The sequence below is a fragment of the Pituophis catenifer genome, unplaced genomic scaffold, assembly GCF_029215685.1.
Source record: "Pituophis catenifer annectens isolate HBS135680 unplaced genomic scaffold, rPitCat1.0.hap2 SCAF_3, whole genome shotgun sequence".
In the NCBI taxonomy this organism is placed as follows: domain Eukaryota; kingdom Metazoa; phylum Chordata; class Lepidosauria; order Squamata; family Colubridae; genus Pituophis; species Pituophis catenifer.
In genome coordinates, this window is record NW_027256883.1 from 112,677,688 (window position 1) to 112,703,320 (window position 25,633).

The window sequence follows — 25,633 nt, forward strand, 5'->3', positions numbered from 1 at the left end:
CTAGAGCCCCTGACATGTTGCTTTTTACCTGGAGCATCAGTGGGACATGGCTGTAGTTGGCAAGCTTGCCTGGCTTCAGGTTTGGATGTTGACTCACAGCCTTGGCCTAAGGTTTCTCCTTGGTAGCACTTCACTTCACGGAAACGCAGGCCAGTGCCACAGGTCTTGCTGCACTGCAAGGGATGGGAGGAAAAAAAGTTTTCTCCTTTGGTACAAAGTATGGATGTACAACTCAACCAAAAGAAGAAGGACATGAAAAGAAATCCCATGGGGCAGCTTCATAATTATCCTCAAGAATGGTATCACTTTGGGCAACCATGGATACCAAAGTTAAATTAGAAAGTGATAGCAATGCTTCATTTGCCAGTGTGATTTCATGCTTTAAATTTTTAATAATAATAATTTATTAAATATGTATGCCACCCAACTCTCAGTGGCTTTGGGTGGCTCCCAACAATCAAAGACTTTACATTAAAATCAATAAAGAAAAAAGATTGCAAGTGCAATGAAATGAAACGAAGCCAAAGGAATTAAATTAATTTACTACTGGGACCACATCTATAGGCATAGCAAGGTCAAGAATGTTTGCACATTGCTGCATCTCCAAGTAGCAGCAGTGGCAAGTTATAGCTTTGTCCAATTATGTTTATCTTTCCTGATCCAGCAAGGGTTACCTCTGTCCTGGTCATCTCTTTAGATGATTGCATCCAGCTCTGGATACAGATACCTTTCAGCTCATTTAATCAGAGCACAGTACAATTTGCCAGGCGCAAATGAAAGGGCTGCCTTGTGCCTCACAACCAAATGAGAGGGTGTGTCCCCTTTTACAGTTGCAGTCAAGCACCAGGTGTTTTTACAAAAGCATAAAGTCACATTTTTGAATCTTGGCGTTCTATAAATGTTTATTGTATTTTGTGGTGGTTTTTAAAAAAATGTTCTATGATCATCTGTTTGAATGTTGCGCACTGCCATAATGGTTTTCAGAAAGGTGGTATCTATAAAATCAAAATAAACAGGGATTTGGAAAGCAATGCTGGAATCTCAATGGATGAAACAGAGACAAACACCCTTCCCCTTATTTTCTCCTATTAAAGAGTTGTTCAGGGGGAATCTTCCCTGCCATTTTCCTCCAATCCTTTTCCAAACTCCAGCAGCTCTCTCCCCTCTCCAGATTGCTGTAGCTTCTCCATCTACCTGAGACCAAGAGGTTGAAAACCATGTGGAACAAGGTCTCTGGAAACATGGGGCTTGTATTTCTGGCTTTGGAGAAGCCTCGCAGCGCTTCCCAGGATACTCCTTGTACAGGCCATTTTCTAATCCCACACACAGCACTGTCCGCATCTTGACACCTCGGCCACATGTGGCATTGCACTGCAATGGAGAAAGCGAAACACAATTTTCCAACTGCATTAAAAAGCAACAGCCTCTGCATGACAAACCCATAGTGGGCTCATTCTTTTCATTTGGAAGGCAGCCAATAATTAATACAAAATACAGTATGTTTGGGCTTAACAATGGAAGAATTTTGCTAAGATAAAGTTAATGTTTTAAATAGACAATAATAATAACCCTAATATAGATAGTCCTTGACTTAGGACCACAATTGAGCACAAAATCTGAAACCAAATTAAATTGAAGTTGCTAAGTGAGAAATTCGTTAAGTGAGTTTTGCCCCATTTCACACTTTTCTTGCCACATTTGTTAAGTGAATCAATGCAGGTGTTAAATTAGTAACACGGTTGTTAAGTGAAATTGGCTTCCCCATTGACTTTGCTTGTCAGAAGGTCGCAAAAGATGGGACACACTGAAACCGTCATAAACACGAGTCCGTTATCAAGCATTTGAATGTAAATCACGGGGATGCTGCAATGGTCGTAAGTGTGAAAAATGGTCGTAAGTCACTTTTTTCAGTGCTGTTGTAACTTTGAATGATCACTAAATGAATTGTTGTAAATCGAGGACTACCTGTATAGTCCAAATTCCAATACTGTTAGACCAGAGTTATATTTACTATACATTTGGGCGTGGCTAACCACTGATCAGGATGGTGTACTGAATGTTCCTCTCTTCCTCTGATCCAGCTAGTTTCTCAAATATAGCCACATTCCCTTATTTTATCAGATAGTGAGATAAGTAAGGCAAGATGTTCAGGAAAGATAATCTGCTCAACGGAAAGGGGTTTAAACCTTCTCTGGAAGTCCTGAAGATGGTTGAGATGGTTCTCCGTCATGAAGAAGCAGCAATGGGGGAAAGCAATGTATGATCAAGGACGGACGTCTGAAATGGACATCACTGGACAGTTAATAAAACAATTTTAAAAAAGAACTGAAGCCAGAATAGAACTTACATGCTGTAGGAGTATCTAAAAGCAGTTATATCAGAGCAAATGAATAAATAATTTAAGAAAATGCAAATAGCAGATATTGCTCTGAAAGCCAGCAATGTTTATGATATGGCTACAAATAATACTCTTGAGATAGAAAAAGGCTCCAAAGAATATTTCTGAAATAAAGATTGAGTTGGCAGATTTACAGGATCGTGGCAGGAGAAATAATTTAAGGATTAAAGGAATGGCGGAGAAAAGCAGAACAAACAAATTTGACTACTTATCTCTAAAATTAATTACCGGAGCTCCAATATGAACTTAATGGATAAAGACATTGAATGTTCTCATCCGGTTTACTCTCCTAGGAACACACAGAAGAAAACCTAGAGGCATTTTTTTTTTTTTTTTTGCTTTGTGAACCCAAATATAAAAGATAAAATTATGAGGAAAAATACGTGGACTGGAGAATACTTTTTCCCCAAGATATCAGTGTAAGTGCACTACAGCAAGGAAAGGAATTAAAACTATTTAGAGAAAAATTTATGCAGGCTAACTACAAATGGGACTCACCTCTCAAATGAATTGTTTTTATATTACAAGGACAGAAAGTTATTTCAACTGAGATGCAGAACTTATTGACAAAGCTTTCCAAGAAGAGAGGAAGAAAGTCATCTATGGTTTGTCCTTAGAAGTGTGGAAAGCAGGTTGAACTACAAGTGGAAGACTAAGTTATAGAGCAATAGAAATTATATATATTGTTTTCCTTTTTTAAAATGTTCAGTTTTAGAGTAAGGGGAAAAATGAGAGAGTTAAATAAATAAGGGAAAACAACTATATCAAATACTGACATAGGTAAAACTCTAGTTAAGGAATTATGGTAATTAAAGTTGGGAATTTATAGGCTGATGAGGGGAAGAAGGAATATCAGTAAGACACCCCCCCACCCTCCCCTTAGACTGTATAGAGCAGAGATCCACAACTCCCGGGCCACACCCCATTACCAGGCCTTGAGCAGTTCGAAACCAGGCTACAGAGGTGGCAAGCGAGCGAGTGCATTCCTATTTGTGTGAGTAGCAGAAGGGTGCCTGTGCGTGCACTCCCTTTGCACAAGCGGCAAGTGTGCGTGTCCCCTCTCCCAATTGTGGAAATAGGACTGTGCGTGTGCTCCTGCCTGCCGCTCGCAGGGAACCATCCTCTCTCTGTCCCCCTCCTCCCCGCCAGTCCGCAAAGCCAGAAAGGTTTGAGAACTCTGGTACAGAGGATTCTTTCAGGAAAACTGTAAAACTGTAGATAATATATAAACTGAATTATGAATTAGTAAAGCCTCTCTAACTGTCACATTAGAAAAAATAATGACAGAATCAAAATTAAAGTAATGAGATTTCAGAAGCAGGAACTACAATTTTATCAAATTTGTTTAAATTTTATAATTTACCTGAATAGCAATGAATTATAATCTGGTGTACTGCTTGTTTATTACAAATTTTCACGTGTATGGTACCTGACATTTTATTTACACAGTAGTAGGGTTTGTTTGTATTTTCTATATATTTTTTGTATATATGTATCTTGAAATTATGTTTAATGCAGATACCTGATATTGCAAAAGAAAAAAAATAAAGTACTATTCCTTAAAAGAATATTACCTCTTCCTGCCATTCAAAAAGCTAAAGGTTACATTTTTAATTGTCTTGCTTATTTTTCATGTTTAGATGTTTGCTTTACTCTGGAAAGGAAAAGCTAAACTAGGTAAAAGAAATGCAGAATAAAGAGTAGTTCCAATGCAAAGGAGGTTTGTTTAAGCTACCATCTGATGGGTAGGCTAATAAGAAAAAGAACAAAGGGAGGCAGAACTGATTTAAGCCAGGGAATGGTGAAAGGGAGAAGAATCATGATCTTTATACAAACTCTTTGCATGTGTTACTGGCTGTTCCTTTTATATGTCAGTGCTGATGGCTTAGAAACAGATAGGTGGCTTAACGCTGAATGTCAATCTAGGAATAGCTCAAAGGGACCAGATAAGCGTATGAGTTTTATAGAAGTTCCTTATATCTCCCAATCATTGTTTAGGAGTTTGCTACACTATTTCCCAGGCCATCTGTGGTCAGGGAGCTGACACAATCCAAAATCTGCCCCCATCAACTTCCCAGCTGAGAGAATGGCAAAAAGGAGAACCCACTATTTGAAACCCTGCTTTGAAACTGCACGATGGAAGTACAGATGAAAACAAAGCTCCGAAGAGCTTCTAAATTAGCCAGTAGACACTCTTCTTAACAGGAACCAATTTTTAAATTTGATTTTGGACTGGCAGCAATAACTTCAAGTGTCTTCCTGAAGAACAGAGAGGTGTGATCAGATGCAAACTCACATGGTCCCATTCTTGCTCGACCCAATGGGCAGGGCAGTTCTTATCTCCACAGGGGTAGATTGCCAGGGGCTTAGTATTGGGATTGCACTGGGACTCCGAGATCAACTTCCCTTCCACATTGCGGCAGGTGACCAAGCGATTCATCCGTCCCTCACCACACAAACCTGAGCACTTGAAGAAATAATGAGACTTTTTAAGGTAACTGGGTTTAGTAGTAGCCTTTGATCTAGATGGACCAATATAAGACATAACTTCTAAGACTTTTGGTACTGAAATTCTGGGCAAATATATTAGACATGCAGAAGTGGTCTTCACAGAGGTCTTTGCTTACTTTTGAAAGGATGCCTCTAACCTCATGATTTCTACAATAATTTCAGAAAACATACAGGCACTTTCTATTCTAGACTAGAATTAGTATCAATCAGATCAGGAAACTGATTCCACAGGACGACTAGAATGAATTGAGATAGGCTGCAGTAACAGACTCTTGCAAGATTGATTATGTTTCTCCTTCCTTCTCTCTTTTATCCAGTGAGACAGGAAGGAGTCTTCTGGAGTCCTTTCTCAATAGTATCTTCCTTCCCATACTTGAGAATTTTCTCAATATTCTCTTAAAGGCCATCTTTATGCCTCTCTAAAATTAATTAGAATATTTCCCATTCCCAACCCCTCCATGAAGACTCTAATAAAAAAAACACACACACAAATCAGTCTTGACTCACCGGTCCCCAGTCAGAAGCAGCCCAGTGCCTGTCACAGGGAGGACCTAAACACTCCTTCTCATTGATGGGCTTTGTAGATTGATTGCACAGTTTGGGTTCGACTGAACAGCGCACTTCTCTTCTCATTGTCCCTTGACTGCCACACCGAGCAGAACACTGTGAAGAAGTGGGAACCAGAAGAGATAGAAGATCATGACATGTGCCAGCAATGAAGATATAATCATAAAATCACATTTACCCATCACATTTTCTTTTGCCTTGCTATACTCACATATTATGACTAATGAATGGTAACAATTAATGGGTCAGTTTATACATGCCTTCCTGACAAAGGCAGAATGAAGAAGGTGCCTCAGGCAGCAGATTTTCAGCACCCATAATTCAATTACTGTGGACTTTACTGTCAAAATGGAATTTGGGGTAGGCCTGTTTCCTGGAGTAGTGCAGTCCTCTTGAACCATGCTAGTTCAATGTTATAACTTTTGTCCAAATTTTCTCTTGAACGTTTGCCCCTATCTCTTGTTCTCTCTCTCTCCCTCCCTCCCTCCCTCTCTCGCATGGTCAATTGTCTTCAGTTTTAGACAAAAAGCTTTGTATCACAGGTAAAATAAAATGTATCTGATAGATGCAGGAAGGTACATTAATAAAAGACCTGGTGTGAGATCTGAAATCAAGTCCTTGAAATTAATCTTCAGTGTTTTACTACTATAGTATTAACTCTCTTGATCCTCAAGCCCCCGGCTAAACTAAGAAAAATAACACCATCCAATTTGTAGTTATCACCTCAATTCAAACCAAAGACTTTGTTATGGCCCCACCAGAGGATACTCCAATGAGGAAGACAAGCTGGAACTGGGACCATCAGAAAGGGGCAGTGACATGGGGCATCTGGAGACTATGGAAAGCTCTGTGGTAGAAAGGGATGCAATCCCAGGAATGTTGGGAACTGGAATGAGTGATTAATCGCATGAACAGCCCGTGTAAACAGAAGAGGGAGAGACAGGTGAGGCACAGCGGCAGCAGGTCAACTCTGATGATGCCACCCTACCCAATCCATGGACAAGGAGAGCAGAAGGCCAAGAGGCATAGAGGAGGTCGGTGAGGTTACTTGCTAGGAAGCAGCCTTGCCCTCCTAATAAGTAGCACCCATTAAGACTCGTTCCTTTTATTCAACATTTATGTAAAACCGCTGGGTGAGATCATCCATGGTTTCGGAGTGGAGTACCACCAATACGCTGACAACACCCAGCTGTACATCTCCACCCCAGACCACCCCAACGATGCCCTTGAAGTGATGTCTCGGTGCCTGGAGGCCGTACGGATCTGGATGGGGAGAAACAGGCTCAGACTCAGCCCATCCAAGACCAAATGGCTGTGGTTTCCGACGTACCGATATAGTTAGCTGGTGCCATCGCTGACTATTGGGGGTGAATCATTGGCCCCCACGGAAAGGGCTCGCAACTTGGGTGTCCTCCTGGATTCACAGCTGTCTTTAGAAGAGCACTTGACGGCCGTGACCGGGAGGATTTTTCATCAGGTTCGCCTGATCCGCCAGTTGCGTCCCTTTCTAGATCGGGACTCCTTACGCATGGTCACTCATGCCCTTGTTACCTCCCATCTGGATTATTGTAACACTCTCTACATGGGGCTCCGCTTGAGGAGCACTCGGAGGCTCCAACTGGCGTAGAGTGCGGCCGTGCGGGTGGTAACACCTCTCCTGTGCGAGCTGCACTGGCTCCCGGTGGTCTTCCGAGTGTGCTTCAAGGTTTTGGTTATCACCTTTAGAGCGCTCCATGGCTTAGGACCTGGTTATTTACGGGACCGCCTGCTACCACCAATAGCCTCCCACCGACCAGTATGCTCCCATAGAGAGGGGCTCCTCCGGGTGCCGTCGGTCAAACAATGTCGACTGGCAGCCCCCAGGGGGAGAGCCTTCTCTGTGAGGGCACCTACTATCTGGAACGAGCTCCCTCCAGAGATACGGAGGATCCCGGATCTGCGTACCTTCCGTCGCGCGCTCAAGACTTTCTTATTTCATCAAGCTGGCCTGACCTAAGTCTTTCCCCTTTTTAAATTGAAATTTTAAATTTGGTTTTAAATTATTGGAGTTTTAAATGTGTTCAGCCAAATTATTTAATTCGTTTTATTCTATTTTAAATTTTGTATTTATATGTTTTATTCTATGGCTGTTCACCGCCCTGAGTCCTTTGGGAGTAGGGCGGTATACAAATTCAATAAAATAAATAAAATAAAATAAATAAATAAAAATAAAGACTGACTTAAGTGAGCAGAGGGGGTTGCTTGGTTGTTGGAAATAATCGTTCATTTTTCAGTGCAATGTCTCCGGCTTCTTGCCTTGTTCCTTTGCTTCATCTCAGTGCCTTGTTCCTTTGCCGTAGTTCATGGATTTTATTCAATACTATTTCATTGTCTGGACCTTGTTCCTGGGACTTATTATTATTATTATTATTATTATTATTATTATTATTATTATTATTATTATTTATTAAATTTTTATACCGCCCTTCTCCCGAAGGACGCAGGGCGGTGTACAGCCATATTAAAACAAACATATACCATAAAATTTAAAAACAATTTAAAATATATAAAATTTGGCCCTTCTATTAAAAACTACAAACACCCAATTAAAATTCAATTTCTAAGCCAGCCCGGCCTGTTGAAACAAAGGAGTCTTAAGGGCACGGCGAAAGGTACGTAGGTCGGGGATCCTGCGAATCTCCGGGGGGAGCTCGTTCCAGAGGGCAGGTGCCCCCACAGAGAAGGCTATCCCCCTGGGTGTCGCCAGTCGACATTGTTTGGCCGACGGCACCTTGAGGAGTCCCTCTCTGTGGGAGCATGTTCGGACTTGGGAGAATTTCCTTCACAACCATTGAAGCCAAACTGTTGGTATCCTCTTTGGTTTGCTTCCTGTCAGCCACCTTTCTCTGCTTTGTGCTCAAGCCTTGCTACTTCACGGCCAGCTGGCTGTCTTATTGTTGCCTGTGCTTCAGGTGCCAGACTGCCTCTGTTAGCCATGCTTTGAGGTGAACTCCTGGTGCCCTTGTTGGAAGACATTTGGTCACTGAAGTCACTACTCCTGAGCTCCCACAAATTGTGGGAAATTGACTTGACTTTGGGTTTTGGGGAATGCTACATGGGAGTTAGTTGTGAAATAAACATACTAAATCCTTTCCAAGTGCTCCTTGTGTGAAGTAGGACAGGTCAGATTGTGCCTGACTTCCAACTTGCCAATATGGTGTCTCCACTGAGCCACACTTGAGATGGACTTCAGCTACAACCTATTCAGGAACTAGGCTAGAGATGCAGATTATTTCACATAAATCAAAATTTATACACAGAGTTGATATTTCATGTCCCTGAAATTTTCCAGTTCTTCGCCACTTTTTGGGGTAATTTAAAATGGAGAGTAAAATACAAGAAACAAGAGCTGGGTGAGAGTAGCTAGTAGTTTTTCTAGCTCTAGTTTGCTCTGTGATATTTGAAGTTCATATTGGATCAAACAAGTTTTTACAAGCAAAATTCAATAACATATCTTCACAGTCATTGGTAGCATTATTTTTCCCAAAAATGAAAATGCTTTCTGAAGCTACTGCATTCGTTAAAGGAAGAGTAGAGAAGGATTGGTACTGAATGTATTTGGAAAATGCAAATGAATATCTTGGTCCTCACACTTGTAGTTCATCCTGCCTTGCCACAATTTGGGTGGACCCAGGATTAGTACCATCTCTGCAAAACATTGAGACCATCATGCGGGCCAATATTATACAACTTTTTAATTTAAAGGCTAACAATTGGTATCCTTCTGTAAAATAGATTTTAGTCTATTAAGGAAGAATTAATCTATTATTCCATTTCCATTAAGGAAGAGGGAAAAATATCAGTGGCCAAATACAAGAGAGCACTTGCACTTTTACTATTGGATGAAAATTCCATGATAAAGTATACCTGCTAACATTTCTTCTTCTGCATAGCTAAGGAAGGATGCTGGTGCCCTGTCCTTTTCTGCATCTTTTCACCCTTATCTACAACTTGTTTCTAAACTCAGGTGTCTAAAAGAGGCATTCAGTTGCACTTCTGAAGAGATGCACACTTGACTGTTTCTTTAAGCCCATGTTGAAAATCAGGGATAAGCACCTTCATGTTCTCAATATGTTTTGGACATCAACTGCCATCAACTTTTGTCAACATGACTAAAGGCAAGGATTGGTAGAGTTCAAAACATTTGGAAAACACTACCTTAGTTTTGTGCAGGTTCTTTGGTGTGTGTGTGTGTGTTAAACCTACCCAAGAGCAACATACCTCAGACCATTCTGACAACTCCCACTGTGGCCCACAAACTTTGTTCTTGCATGATTTCCGTTCCATGGGCCTGGTTAGCCCAGCTGACTCACACATGTCATCGTAGACTGAACTATCAAAGCCTGGAGCCAGCATCTTCCAACAGCGGACAATTCGGTACTGATAACCTTCACCACAAGTTCTTGAACACTCACTCCACTGGCTGGTCTCCCACCTCCACACGGGAAGCAACGGCAAGAGAAAGAAAAAGCAGTTTGGGCATAGTTTAATGCAAAGGAAAAAATAGACAATAAAACTGGATAAGGATCTATACAGACTCCTAAATCAAAGATCCTTCCATAAAGATATATTATAGTTGCCTATCATTTTTCTCCTTGTAGGAGCAATTCTGTCTCCTCTGTAAGGAACCTTTCCCTCAAAATTCAAAACCTTTAAAACTTCCATAACAATTTTCATATATTTGCATTTGCACAAGAAACAAAAGGGACAGAAAAAATATTTCACATTATCTTCTGCTAGCTTAAGTGATAAGGTTTAATTTCAGTATTCCAACTGCGCACAGGTTCCAGAATGCCTTCACAAGAGCTGGCTCTTTCCACTCACCTAGGCTGGCACTCTCGACCTGCGCAGAATTCATGGGTGGGTTCAGGACGAGTCAATGCATCACAGTAGGTTTCTTCCACTTCTACTCCGTCATAGCGGACACACATAGCATAGGAGGTGCTGATCCCTGCATGCACAGCAAAGTTGAATCATCGTTAGCTGCCCCTACAGGATTAAGTGCTTCACTAACAACTATGATCCAAAGTAGTAGCAAGTGACTGTTTATCCCGATACCTTAGATCTCATGAAGAGAGAGAAAGTTGGGATTTCTTCAGAAAGGAGAAAGATAATCTCTCCCTGCACCATGAAAAAGCACATCCTTTTTTCCATAAAGAGATGAAATGGACAGAAAGAATAACATTGAGGAACAGTAGGAAGAACCTTTATTAAGACAATGGTGAGATAAAAAGAAACAAGAGCTGGGCCAGAACTGTAATCTGAGAAAGCATATCAGAACCCCCCCCCCCCAGTTCTCACAAAGAAAAAAAAATGGGGGGGGGAGTGAAATCTCACTTTCAGACTTGTGAGATTCTGTCACTATAACCTTATAATAAAAGTAGTATTAAGTTGGTGACTTTTGTTTCCCAGTCTGGTCTACTTTGGATGGCTGACAGGAATATACTGTATATACTATGTTCCCAACTTTCTAAAGGAAATCCAGAAATATTTAATAATTGAAGTTATTCAGTCACTGGATACACAATGCTCAAAAGCTATAGTAGTAGTTTATGTTGGGACAAGATTTAAACTGTACAGATCTTCAAAACTTCAAGCAATGCAACTTTGTTTCTATTATTTATTTATTTGAATGTATTATCCATCTAACTCTATGAACACTCTGCAGCTTTGCAGCTCCTGAAAGCATCTATGGCATGATTAGCTAAGCTTTGGCAAGCATTGCAAGAGAAGATGCTGCTACCCTTCTCGAGTATCACTTGCCAAGTCCTTGGTCAGCGGTGTCAGGTGATGTGCTGCTTATTTCTGCTTTGATGGTGGAAGGTGCAGTGCTCACCTTTGGTACCAAAATGATGGCAAACTGTGCTGTGAAAAGGAGCCTCTTTACCTTGCCTAACTGAAGCTGGAAATTACTTCTGTGCGGGTGCAGGATACTATGAGAAGCTTCAGGACAGCACAACATGCTTCATTAAGGCAGATCATACGGCCTTGATGCTTAATGAAGATAATAATCACACACACACACACACACACACACACACATATTTTCTGAGGTTTTCGCGGGTGTTTATATGTATATATATAGGTCTTTGATTATTCGGGTTTTCTCCCGCGTAAAATTGGAGGTGTCTTGGCAACGTTTCGACGAAGTCTCATTCGTCATCTTCAGGCTGGTGTGCACGAAGCCGAAAACACCAGCCTGAAGATGACGAATGAGACTTCGTCGAAACGTTGCCAAGACACCTCCAATTTTACGCAGGAGAAAACTCGAATAACCAAAGACCTATATATATATATATATGCCGCCCTTCTCCCGAAGGACTCAGGGTGGCTTACAAAGAAAACATTCAACAATTCAAAAATTACATAAAAATTAAAATCCAATTAAAATTTATTAAAATTATTTCAATGTAAAAATCCCCCAACGGATCAGCCCATTTGATAAAAGAGCCACGTCTTCAGTTCGCGGTGGAAGGAGAGGAGGTCGGGGGCTGTCCTAAGCCCAGTGGGCAAACCGTTCCAGAGGGTCGGCGCTCCCACAGAGAACGCTCTCCCCCTGGGGGCCACCAGCCGACATTGTCTGGCTGACGGCACCCTGAGGAGGCCCGCTCTGTGGGAGCGCACGGGACAATGGGAGGATGGCAGGAGATGATCCTGCAAGTACCCCAGGCCTAAGCCATGTAGGGCTTTATAGGTGAGCACCAGCACCTTGAAACGGACCCGGAGGACCACCGGCAGCCAGTGCAGCTCGCGCAGGAGTGGTGTCACATGGGAGTAATGAGAAGCCCCCTAACAACCCGCGCGGCTGCATTCTGGACTAGCTGTAGCCTCCGGGTGCATCCCAAGGGCAGCCCCATGTAGAGGGCGTTACAGTAGTCCAACCGAGAAGTAACAAGGGTGTGAGAGACCGTGGTGAGGGCATCCCGGTCTAGGAAAGGGCACAACTGGCGCACCAGGCGTACTTGTGCGAAGGCCCCCCTGGTCACGGCCGTCAGATTATCTTCTAAAGATAGTCGTGAATCCAGGAGGACACCCAGATTGCGAACCCTTTCTGAGGGAGAGAGTACCTCCCCTCCTATCACATCATGGGACTTTCTTAGTGGGACTTGTGGATAGCCACTGAGGAAAAAAATCATGCAAGATTGACTTTATACATGGTAACAGCACAAGGCCATTATATAGTATATACAATAATGGAGGAATACTGAAAAAGTGGATTGTGAAGAAGTTGGAGTTGTCAGAAATGGTGAAGCCTGACCTTTTGTGGTGAGAGATAAAACAATATATACATTTTTAAAAAGACGGGAAAACTTTTATGGACTTTTTGCTGAAAACAGAGAAAATGATGAATAAAAAAAGGACTACACTAAAGATTGAAGGGATTTTTGTAATATTAAGGAGGGAGGTTGATAATATGACTGTTAATTTCTGTTGTAGAGAAGATCAGAGGTCACTTATTTTTCTGACTTCAGTACTCTTCTTCCCCCCCCCGCTTTCTTTTTTTTCCTTTGCTTTCTGTACTTTCTTTTTCTTATCTCTACTTTTATATACCTTCTGCTACTTTTTGTTTTAGGTTTGTCCTTTACTGTTTAAAAAAAATCTTTAATAAAATTTAGAGAGTAAAAGAGAGCAGCAAGAGAGAGCAAGAGGGAATGTGTGAAAATCACATCATGTTCACAGCCAGAAGCGCCTTGTGGTAAGAAATCACTTCATGCAGACTTAATAAAAATTTGTGCAGGAAAAAAGACATTAAAATTAATAAGAACAATATTAGTCCTAATTAAACCTATCTGCATTACAGCCCCTGAGTTGTTGGAGACTACACTGAAAAGCTCAACAGAAACACAAAAGTGGTTAAGGCACTAGGCTAGAAAGCAGGAGACCAAGAGTTCTAGTCCCACCTTAGCCAGGAAAGCCAGCTGGGTGACCTTGGGCCAGTCACTTTCTCTCAAACCAACTTACCTCACAGGGGAAAATAGGAGGAGGAAGGTGCACTAGATATGTTCACTTTCTTATTTGTAAAAATAATAAAAGCAAGATACAAACAAGCAAACAAATAACACAATTCTATTATGTATATGCATGGAGTCTACAACTGTTCACAAGTTTCACCTGATATAATAATAAAGTAACATCAAGGGAAGGTGTTTTTTGTAATATTAAAGGAAGTAAAGGATACATTCAGACGTAGAACAAACACAAATATACAGCAAACAGAATTCAATACACTACACTACACTACACTACACGCTGTTGTCCATTTCTGAAGAAGTTCTCACGTGGGCCCTTCTATATGCTAGAAACTGACCACAAAGCAGAATCCTTTATAAGACTCAAAACTACCCATACTAGTATCCAAAATTACATGTTGTTTCACCTGATGTGCATGTGGAGCTGCAAGGAGCATAGGCTGATACCTTCCAGCGATACATGTCAGCCAAGCTGATGTCCTCACGGCCAAGGGGACTCAGTTCAAAGTCATTGCTGCAGGGGAAAAAACCCTCAGTATAAGTTTCTGGATGGATGATTTACTACAGGAAGGGAAATATGCTGTTCTTCTCTGGTTTCCACAGAGGCTAAAAGGAATCCCCAGATGGCAACATATTATTTCTCCACATTTTGCTTATCTACAGTCTGTCACAATTGTAGGGATTGTAGAGAATTTAATCATCTAAGAGCAATGTTCTTCAAGTAAAGGACACACTAGACTGCATCAAAAATATGCAGTTTAAATACTAATAGAGTCTTCCCAGTGGAGGCTTCCCATTGTGTCTCTATGATTTACTGCCCCAGTGTGCAATGTTCCAATCAGCTTCCACTAAGCCTATGTATTAGCGCTGTGTCTCTGAATCCAAACTAAATGATCAGCACATCATAGCTGATGCAATTATCCAATGAAAGAGAAGGCTATCTTTTGCATCTAACAGTACCTCTTCCAATCAGAGTAGTAGAACAGCTGATAATACTGATATTCACGTACATAAAACAATCCAATATACTAACTGAATTGAATTCAAGAATGAAGATTCCCTCAGATTTCCCAAGGATAGAAAATAATTGCTTTAGGCCATTTAAAACTAGAGTCATTTGAAGAACCACATGTAATTAATTTTTTAATACTGTATTTAGATAAAATCTACATTTTCTCCAAAATAATTTATTTTTAAAAAGGGACTGTCATCTTAGATATGCTGGGAAAATTATGATGAAAGCAGCTGAGAGGGGTTTTTTTTCTAAAGCTAAACAGGTATACAGTGCATCTTAATCCTGGGGCTGAGGGAAGACTGGATTTAGTTTGCTCTCCTTCAAATGAAGAATTTGAAAGGAAGCCAAGCTTCCTCCGTTGCCAAGGTTCCTCCTGAATACTTTCTTTTCACATTACATCACTTTTTTTTCTTAGAACACTCAACCCTTTTCTTCCAAATCTATTTTTCTTTCTCACCTTTCAGCACCTGGACCTTGAAGAGGCTCTGACAACTGCTCGTTCCCAAAATGGACTGGAAGCCTGGAGCTGGAGCTAGGGTTGGAAGAAATTGCCATGACAGTGTCATTTGTTGCTTTATTTATTGCAAAAGGGTCGACATTCACTTTGTCTGGAAAGTTCTTTTTTGCAGGTTGCTTGGGCAGTCCTCCTGGCCATTTGATAGTTGCGTGAGCCCACAACCCGACTGTTGAATTCTTTCTTCCAACCTTGGCTGTCATGTAATGCAATGCCCTACAAAAAGCAGCATTTTGTGGATCCTGGAGACACAATGATCTGAAGAGATGCTGTCTGGATGGACCAATCTTATTGGCTTCATGGAGTTCAAATCTTGCTGCACCATGTGGTGTGGCTGTGCTGATCATAATATTATTGAGTCTGAGGGCTTAAGAAGAATGAAAATGAACCAAGAGGCCCACAAAATTCACTTTACTTTCTACAATTAAAACAGCTTTTGTCCCCCTAAACATTTGGAAATGCTCTCATTTGACCATGAGTAATCTACAGTAGTTTCTGTATCTGTTTAAGTATGATCATCCTTCTTTCAGCATTTGAAAATAATTTTCTGTCTTTCATGACTACACAGAAAAATTGCAAACTTTCATTTAAGTAAGCTAACATACTAATGAAAAAGTTCCAGAGACAATCTGTCTCATACATGAAATTTAATTTGGAATATGCCATCTGAATGTACAACTTGTATGTCTTGCTTTCTTTGACAAAAGGACTTTGATCCTTAGGCAACCATAGAACCTCTTTGTTATTCAATAAAGAAGCTGCATCTTTTCATTCAGACATGTGGAAATCTGCAAAAAGATAGACTGCTTCAATGAAGAGGAAAGATACTATACTTTGACAAGGTACCAAAGTTAATATTATGAGGTATTATTTTTCAGGATTTGGGTAATATTGTTATAAATTGCAGTTTACAAATATACATATATATTTGTGTTTGTGTGTGTGTATGTGTATGGAAAAATAGAGAGAAAGATACTATAAATAAATGTTGATTTAGGTCAGTATTCAATATATTTTGACTATCACTATTAACATTGATTTAGATCATGATACGCTGCACTGAAATCATGATGAGAACTAAATTTCAGTATTAAATTTTTGAAAATGTCAGTATTCCACATAAACATGTTTGTTTTTTGCCAGGAACTAGCAAAAAGAATCCTATCCTTCAGTTTTCCATCTCCAAATAAGAACCTTGAATATGGAAAAGTATAAAGGGTTTCACAACTAAGAACATGTACGGTACGAGCAACACTTTGAGTTGTTTCTGTGGAGCACTTGAAACACATGTCTCACCAACCACTTCCCATCAACCTTGTACTGTAGATGATTGAGTAAGTAAACTTATGAAAGGATACTAACCCAGATCTGCTTCTTTGTCAGCTGTCACTTCTTCATCTTCATTTGTTTCATAAAGTTGCTGGAATTGAAAGCTGAGATTTTCCTCCTGTGCCTCATGTTTCCAGCCCCATTCTTTGCCTTGGGGAGTGGAGTTATTTAGGAAGAAGTTCTGGCTATTGAAGGACATGCCCCCAGGTTCTTCTTCTGTGTCATCTGTCATCTCTGTGACAGAAGCCCAAGAAGCATTGAAATCTTGGGAAATGGATGAAACTGCATCTTGGTAATTTTGGCTAGGCTCTGGTAAGTGAAGATAGAGAGGCATCTTGATGGATGGCGGAACTGTCTGAACAGCTGGTGACAATGCTTTAGGCACAGTGTAGTCATACGTTACATGTGGCATTTTTCCATTGAAATTGTAGTACTTTTAACAAAAAGAAAAAAAAAATAACCAAGCTTACTCTCACTTTGAAATTGTGCAAGATTCTACTATAGTTCAAAGAACTCTGAGAAAGACTCTTCACATAGCAACTGTATACAGTAATCAGATGTGGCTGTGTGCAAAGTGATTGGAAGTCTAAATTTTCATTCAAAATGTGGTTGTGAGTCTGCAACATTTCCCACAAGGTTTGGAACAACATTTCTAGTAAAATAAGGTTTAAATAACAAAAGGTATTTCAAGCTTGAAACATTTTGCACATCTGCTCAGATCTCACAGCCCTCAAATCTTCTAGATTTGAAATCTAAGAGTAAACTCCCAGAGTACCTCTTTGAAGATACCATTTTTATCATCTGTTTGTTCTCCCAAATTTTGCTTTCCTAAAAATCCCCATGGAAGAAGAAATCAGGAACAAATCCAGGAATACGATAATTCCTCTTTCCAAGCCAGGTAACCACCATCTTAAATTCGCTTCAACAGTATCTGAGAGAGGAAGCTCTGGGAGTCATCAAGGTTTGTTTGGGAATAATGAAGTGAATTTCAAACTTTGGCCAGACATAGAAGCATACTTCTATAGCTATCCCTTTGCATTTTCTATCTAAAAATAGCATGATTCCCTCCAAACATTTTCTCTAGGCCTTGTTCTCCATCCGATTATTACAGTTTTACCCTTGGATAGGTTGAGCTGAAATTACTTCTGATTAGATGATCATGAAGTTATTAGAACCCACGCTTTAAAATCTGAATGTGTTCATCAAATTAAAACTGCCTACTCCTAAACTACTCCTGATCTAAACTGCGATATGTCATAGCCTAAGATTCTTCACAGGAGCTTGAAATATTAGTAGAAGCTGGGAGGTAGCAATTCCTATTACTGGAAATTCTTGTGAATAATAGTAGAAGCTGAGAATACACTGTCTCACAAATATGAAAATTTCCTATAGAAAAAGCGGGTAAGTGGGGTAATGTTATGCAGATAGTCCTCGACTTACAACAGTTTGTTTAGTGACTGTACAAAATTACAATGGCACTGAAAAAAGTAACTTATGACCAGTTTTCACACTTATAACCATTCTAGCATCCCCATGGTCATGTGATCAAAATTCAGATGCTTGGTAATTGACTCATATTTATGATGGCTGCAGTTTCCTGGGGTCACATGTTCCCCTTTTGTGATCTTCTGACAAGCAAAGTCAATTGATTCACTTAGCAACAGTTTGACTAATTTAACACCTGCAGTGATTCACTTAACAACTGTGGCAAGAAAAGTCCTAAAATGGGGCTAATTTGCTTAACAAATGTTTCATTTAACAAAAGAAATTTTAGGCTCAATTGTGGCCGTAAATTTGGGGACTCCCTGTATCTAGAGAGCTAAGGAGAAATTTCTGGGGAAAAGAAAAAAAAAATCAATGACTGTTGATTCTAAGATGGACTAGGTGATTTGAACTACTGAAGACATATCGGTTTCACTGGCCCAAAGACCAGAAGAATAAGTGCCGAAGGAATATTTCTATTCAAAATAGATGTTTCCATGGATCAGGAGGACATGAAACGACGTGGAGAAATGGTTCAGGTCTTGCCAGTCTGAGACAGAATGCCAGGCAGCCAGTATAATTATCCCCTTTGTTTAATTCTAGGTAGGAACCTAGAAATGACAGTACTATTAGGTAACACTGTAGGCGGAACATTGTTAACTTTAAAGTTCTTGGCAGCTGTGCATAAACCAAGCATTTGTATTATTACATTCCCCTACTTTACAGATTGTAGTGAATCAAGAGAATGGGCAAAATGAGTCCAACTTTCGTGGCTGCTGTAAAGAAATACTGCCTGAATTGTTCTCTATGCCTAAAAATGACACTAAAAGCTTGTCTTGTTTTGCTAATAAAAAAAAAAAAAGGGGGGGGGAGGGAATTATGATGTGCGGTATGGTGGCTGTTAATCCAATCTCTTGTGAGCCTAAAAAGCATTTATGACATGCAGTAGAAGATTTATAATCCTCGGACAGCAAGGTTAGTTTGTTTGAAATAAAAGAAAGTTTGTGCGCTGAAAAATTTTAAATCATGAAAGGGGCAGGAATTGGCCCTTTAAACATACCTACTATCTATTGTTGGTTGGAAAAACTAAATGTAAGAGAATCATGGTAGTTTAAAACAGACAAATGAATTATCCTGAATGTATCTGAGAAGAATTTAATTGTGCTTCTTGACATATTTTTTCTCCAGTTTTGTGCAAATTAAGAAGTTGTGGCAGAAATGGGAGGAACAAAATGTTCTTTTAAAATATGAAGAAAATGTATAGATTCTCATACACCTGATTTCAAATGGGACTATGTGGGAGGAGGCAGTAGTGAACTTTCTCAGAAAGGAAGTTTAGCCAATGATGAACTCCTAAAAATAACCAATGACTAAGCTCGAATTATCTTATTTCAGACACATAATGCGAAGACCCAATTTCCTGGAAAAGGCTCTAAGGCTGAGAAAGGTAGAAGGAAAGAGAAGAGGATGACTAGCAGCAAGGTGAATGGACTCCAGTGCAATGGTGATATGTGCACCATTGACAGACTTGAAAGAACAGGTTAAGGACAGATCATCATAGAGAAAAATCTATCTATGTGGTTGCTAGGAGTTGAAAATGACTTGATGGCACATAATCAATTTAAATAAAACAGTTTTACTCTGTATCCATTATTGTTCCTTGCTTTCTCCCCTCCTAGCCCCTGGCTGTTACCCCTGTTACCTCTTTTCAGCCCTCATAGCCTGAAGGAGATAAACATACTAAACTTCAGAGAGGCTGACATCCAGAAAAAAAAACCTCTTTGCAGGTGCTAATTTAGAGACAAGGCACTAATTCTTTATTAGATCTGTTGAAATATACTCAGACATGGTGTAACTGCTGTGAAAACGTAGTCTAAAAACCAAATGATTTTAGATTAAAACAGATGTAGCCTGTCTGACGTTCATTCAATCTTGAAATGTTTAATGATCTTGCATTTTAGATTAGGTATCTGGTTCTATTTAACTGCCAGATGGTCACAAAATGTAGTAAGAAATAGTTGGACCGTAGTTTGCCTTATTTACCATGATGTTGAGAGACTGATTAGTCGGCCCTTGTGCAATAATGTATTCCAGACCATCAGAATGTAGATTGGAAGGACGGCGGTATTTGAACACGGTGCCAGCCACTCTAAAATTCTGTGGATTGTCAATAGCAGAGTTTCCATTGAAGAAGAAATGTCCCAAATCATCAGCCAGAGCTACCAGGAAAACAGAAATGAAACGAGAATGAAACATATCTATTGTGCAAATATTAATTTAGATATGCATAGCTGGAAACCAAGTGACTCAATCCATCCTAAGAGGATTTCCACTGGTTTAAGTTTAACAGATCTGAGTTGCAAAACCACTAAAGGTAAAAGTAAAGGTTCCCCTGTACATGCGTGCTAGTAGTTTCCGGCTCTAGGGGCGATGCTCATCTCCATTTCTAAGCCAAAAAGCCAGCGCTGTCTGAAGACAGAACACTATTACCTTCCCACCAAAGTGGTCCCTATTTTTCTACTTGCATTTTTTACGTGCTTTTGAACTGCTAGGTTGGCAGAAACTGGGACAAGTAACGAGCTCACTCCGTTACACGGCGCTAGGGATTCGAACCGCTGAACTGCCAACCTTCTGATCGACAAGCTCATTGTCTTAGCCACTGAGCGACCACATCCCTTTTGCAAAAACCACTAGATGCCAGCAAAAACAATGAGTTTATTACCACTCCCTGCTACCTGGTGGTCATTGAGAAGTTTACATCCAAGTTCTAGTAGTTCCACATTGATTCTTAGCCTATTTGTTGATCTCAAGAGCACTCTTCTTTAAGATGCATATTGGGGTTTATATCCTGACCTCTTCTCCGTGATATTTACAACTATGAAAAAATGGACTCATAGAGATTGGAGCATGTGGATGTAGTGTAATCCATTAGTGGCATTTCAAGAGAAGACCACAATAGCTTGCACAACGTAATGGTTCTCACTGCCAGCAAATTCTCCAAGTAAAAGCACAAGGAACTAGACAAAGGGAATGCCCACCTCAGAAGAAGAAAAAGGACCTACATAGTTCTGCAGTCTTGCAAGTTGGTGCCAGGCCAATAAATATAAAGTCTGCCAATGTATCAAGCAAAAGTATTGCCAGATGTTGGAAACTGCACTTAAAATTTTCTATGTATATGGAATGTATGTTACTTCCGAATTACTCTCTGTATTAATAGCAAAAACACTTAGACTTATAAACTGCTTCATAGTGCTTTACAGCCCTCTTTAAGCAGTTTACAGAGTCAGCATATTGCCTCCAACAATCTGGATCCTCATTTTACCCACCTCGGAATGATGGAACGCTGAGTCAACCTTGAGCTGGTGAGATTTGAACTGCCAAACTGCTGGGACATATGTAGTTATTGCTGTACATAGTTATTGCTAAAATGTTGCTAAGTATATCTGACCAACATTTGATAGTCCCACATGGGCTACACATTTTGGAAGTCCAGAGTCAGTATACCACCTAATGGTATCCTAGTTGCATACATCTCCTTCACCTATCCTCCATAAATATTCATTAAGAAATATCACATGTCTAGGTTAACTTTGGGATGTAAAAAACTGATACAGACTACAGGAGTTTGAAAAAAAGATGCTATCTTGAATAAAAATGTAGTCAAGTCACATTCAAAAGCAGTTTATTTATGAAGTGAAAACTTGTCCATAAAAACATCTATAATTGTATTGCTTTAATCCTCTGTTATACTTTTGAAGATTGGAGAGTTATATTTATGCACTTTGAGTTGATCAATTTAACTTACTGTAACTGTCTGAAAATCCTTCAAGGCAGTGTTTTTCACACCTAACAACTTTTAAGATGTTTGAACTTTATGCTATCCCGGGCATTTCAGGAGTTGAAGCCCACATATCTTAACGTTGCTGAGACTGAGAAATGCTGTTTTAAGAGACATGCGCATACATTAAGATTACTGCAACCCGCTCTCCACGGGGCTGTCCTTGAAGAAATTACAACAGGTCTGGAATGAAGCGGAACTTGGAGTATCTCTTACTTGACGTTTGTTATGCCACCGCAGGAGCTTTCAATTTCTTTCTAGATGTGATTCAAGGTGGTTATTACCTTTAAAGACAGAATGCACAGAGCCTCTCCAAGACTCTGCCCATTCTGCTATGCTTGATAAAGTGGGAACAATCCAGGTCCTTTTGCTTAAATGTTGCTATCCAGCGGGACGTAGGAAGTGTGCCTTCTCCTTGCCATTTTTGGTTCCCTCTGAGATTCAACAGGCCCCGTACTGTCCTACCCTTCCAAAAAAACCTCAAAGACCTGGCTTTTTCCAGGACCACTGAGTATCCAATGTCTGAAGTTGAAGCTCAGAAAACTTAGTTATAGATGTTTTATTGGGTGTAGTTGGGGGGACTGGGAGTTGTTTTTTCTTGGTTTTCTTGGTTTTACTGTTGTTTATGAGCAACTGAAGGTATGTTGCAGGTATTTTTTGATAGGTAACTTGGCACTAAAAGAACATTTCACCTCATTGTTACATTGCATACAATTGGAAGCTACATACATTAAATAAGTACATAAATAAAATATGAAGTCCCCTAAGCATACTCTTTTTTGACCTGTCAGATAACTTGGCACTAGAACAACATTGCTATTTCATTGCTTGCCCAGATTTTCTATAGGTTAATAGTTTCTATAGGTTAATCAGTCTAATATTGATATAGATTGCTTACCCAGGATGTTTTCTGTCTTCCTTCGTTCAATAATGAGTATATCTGTAGCACCAGCAGGAATGTTGGTGATAAATACGTATCCTGGGAATTGAGAAATATAGAAAAGTCAGAACAACTAAAATCAGATGAACAGATCTTTTTCTATAAAGCAGTTTTGTTCTTTCTGTTTTGCCTTAGTAGCTAATTCACTGAAAATGTGGAGAATGTCTGGGCTACTCGGCAGAGAGTTACAGATAATCTCTTCAGTTTATCTCCAGATGTACTGGGAATGAGATTCTCTGCATTCTTATAGAGCCTGGCCTTTGGGGAATTACAGTTTTAATGTATCTGGAGGGCATCAGGTCTATTTATGATAAACAGGCTTGTTTCATTCAAAACATTTTATATACCTAAAAAATATACAATGCATAAGAGCTTTTAATTATGCACAGTTTCAATTCTTGTTTTAAAAAAACAAGGTGATGCTGTTATCATTATGTTAGATTTGATCAGAAAAATACATGCCAAGAGATTATTTTGATATGTTACTTCATGCTATTACAAAATCTCCTCTCTGAAGCTGGAGATTTAGCTGAAGGTAAACTGGAACCCTTGTAGCTCCCATGTGTTGATGGAGTTGCAACCCTCCCTCTACACCAGACTGACACATCCCTGTCGGAGGTGAGGAACGATGGCTCCTTTATGTCTTATGGACTTCAACTCCCAGAATTCCTGAACCAGCAGGTTCCTGAGTCAGAATTCTGGAAGTTGAAGTCCACAAGTCAAAAAATGGCCATCATTCCCCATCTCTGCTCTGTGTGAATGCCTGATGACAATGCACATTAGCATGCGCTTTCTCCCTCAAGAAAATCCTACTAATTGAGGGACAGCTCAATCCACAAGACTTCCAAGGACTGGACTGCCTGGGTGAAGAAGAACAACTAGCTCGCCTCTCCATTTACAGTAATCAAATGGATCGATAGTTGCATTTTCTTTCATCTCTGGAATCAGGACACATGCTAAACAAAGCTCTGTTCTTCCAATTATATGACAGCTTGAAGTATAAAGATCAGGAACTGGGCAGTCATTGCTTCTTTTCAACAGGTATAGTAGTCATTAAGGCTGCTTTGAAGAACACAGCCAAGCCTGATCAGTCAAGGCAGAACATGATCTAAATCAAAGCCATTGGGAGAACAATAATGATATAATGAAACACTGTGGGTATTTGTGGACTGATATAATAGTGAGGGGCTTTCTGTCCATTTAAAACATAAGACATATTAGATAAAAGATTTTACTTCTTTCAATCAAAATGAAGCGTGCCCAATCCCCTTCCAGTATTTTGATGATGTTTGGGAGAACCAGAGTTTTTGAGGTTGTTACTTGACTCAATCAAGAGCACTAGTTGCTCTCTTCCTTCACCAAAGGAAAAAAAATATTTATTTATTAAATTTATATGCCACACATCTTATTCTGAAAAGCAGCTCTTTTCAGCTCTCTAAAAGAACTGTTGCAAGGTTATCAAGTATCTGTGATTCTACATGTGGAATATTTTGTGCAGAGCCTGATATCTCCCGCAAAATATATAGATTCTCCAATTTCACATTTGTCATTTTTCTTTCTCCTTAGAAAGAAACACATGGAAGATCTTGGGACTGTAACAATACTGTACAGCTTCACATGTATGCAATGCTTTCTGATCCATCTTTCTGGCCTCTGTTTATCTTTTTCAGGTCTTACATTTTATTTCATAATCCCTCATTCAACTGCCAGTAATTCATTACTTGCTTTTAAAAATGCAGAATAAAGATACTTACATGAACAATATAATCTTAATTAGAGATGGACTTCCTCAACTAAAAGTATTTATAACATGGAGAGTTTCAGGCCTCCCAAGAGTGTTGAGCCACAGCTCCCTGTAACTTCATTATTTATGGCTAATGACAATGAAACGGCAGAAATTGTTGTTCAGAAATATTTAGAAAGTTATTTATCTGAACTGTTCCCCATTACAAAATGACATTAGCTATTCTTCGTGAAAGAATAGGGACACTGAACTTTTCTCTGTTGCCTGCTTTTTCACTGGAAGTTTCTATTCCATATGCTTTTGCCTCTGATAGGTTTTAGGCGCATTATGAAAGAATAAATATGCAAATGGAATTCAACAGTGCCATATCATGTGGCTATGGTAATGTACTGCATGTTATCATTCCGCTCTAAAAAGATGCCCAATTCATACTCAGACTCCAAAGTAAAGGCATCAGATGGGGTCAATATCCTCCAGAAGTCTTTGGTATTAAGCAATACTATATATTTTTAGTTTTTTCTTTCTTTTTCTTGCTTTAGCCTCAGGCTAAATTTATTTATTTACTAGTTTTTCATCCTGACTTTATTTTTTTTATAAACAACTTAAGATGGCAAATGTATCTAACATTCCTTTCTCCTCCTTTTTCCCACAACAACCCTGTGAGGTGGGTTGGACTGAAAGTGACTGGCCCAAAGTCACCAAACCAGTTTTCATGCCTAAGGCAGGACTAGAACTCACCATTTCCTGGTTCCTAAGCAAACACCTTCACCACTACACCAAACTGACTCAGTTGTCTAACCAGAAACAAGAGGGTCACAAAGCATAATACAAAATAGCTCAGTGCTGTTAGCAAAGTGTACCTAACTGTGAGATCCCCTTTCGGAAACTGCCTGAGACTCGGTAGCAAGTGCTTCCGTCTCCTCCACATACCCGGCATCGGTCCATCACCTGGGAAGAATAGAGGCTGCCATCACACCCTATTGGCTAGGAAAAAAAGGAAAGGCCAGTTTGAAATCTTACTAATAGATCAAGCTCTTTGTTTTTGTCCCCTTAACTGAAGTGTATAGCTCTATTTCTTATATCTATTTTTTAAAGCTTGGTTCTTTTCTCTGCTCCATCTCCCTTGCTCAAAATTTAGATTCTCACCATTACATTTTGGAGTGTGGTTTTAGCACAACACAATGCTCCATAGCGCTTCTTCTCTCACTTCAGTTGCACATACATTTCATGAAACAGACCTTGAAAATTTAATCTTCCTTCATTTAGAAATCTTTAAAATGGCACAA

General features: G+C 39.8%; 1 protein-coding gene across 1 annotated transcript in view; it reads right to left on the reverse strand.

Moving 5' to 3' along the window:
* The window catches only part of LOC139313794 (ADAMTS-like protein 2), a 39,666-nt gene that overhangs the window by 697 nt on the left and 13,336 nt on the right, over window positions 1-25,633 (reverse strand). Inside the window, exons 6-17 of the mRNA XM_070939258.1 lie at window positions 25,208-25,331; window positions 22,562-22,642; window positions 19,869-20,044; window positions 16,377-16,776; window positions 14,958-15,381; window positions 13,893-13,999; window positions 10,340-10,466; window positions 9,737-9,950; window positions 5,417-5,572; window positions 4,695-4,865; window positions 1,195-1,371; window positions 29-173 (exon numbers count right to left, since the gene is read on the reverse strand). Coding sequence (XP_070795359.1) covers window positions 29-173; window positions 1,195-1,371; window positions 4,695-4,865; window positions 5,417-5,572; window positions 9,737-9,950; window positions 10,340-10,466; window positions 13,893-13,999; window positions 14,958-15,381; window positions 16,377-16,776; window positions 19,869-20,044; window positions 22,562-22,642; window positions 25,208-25,331 — 2,302 coding nt within the window. The remainder of the gene's footprint in view (window positions 1-28; window positions 174-1,194; window positions 1,372-4,694; window positions 4,866-5,416; window positions 5,573-9,736; window positions 9,951-10,339; window positions 10,467-13,892; window positions 14,000-14,957; window positions 15,382-16,376; window positions 16,777-19,868; window positions 20,045-22,561; window positions 22,643-25,207; window positions 25,332-25,633) is intronic.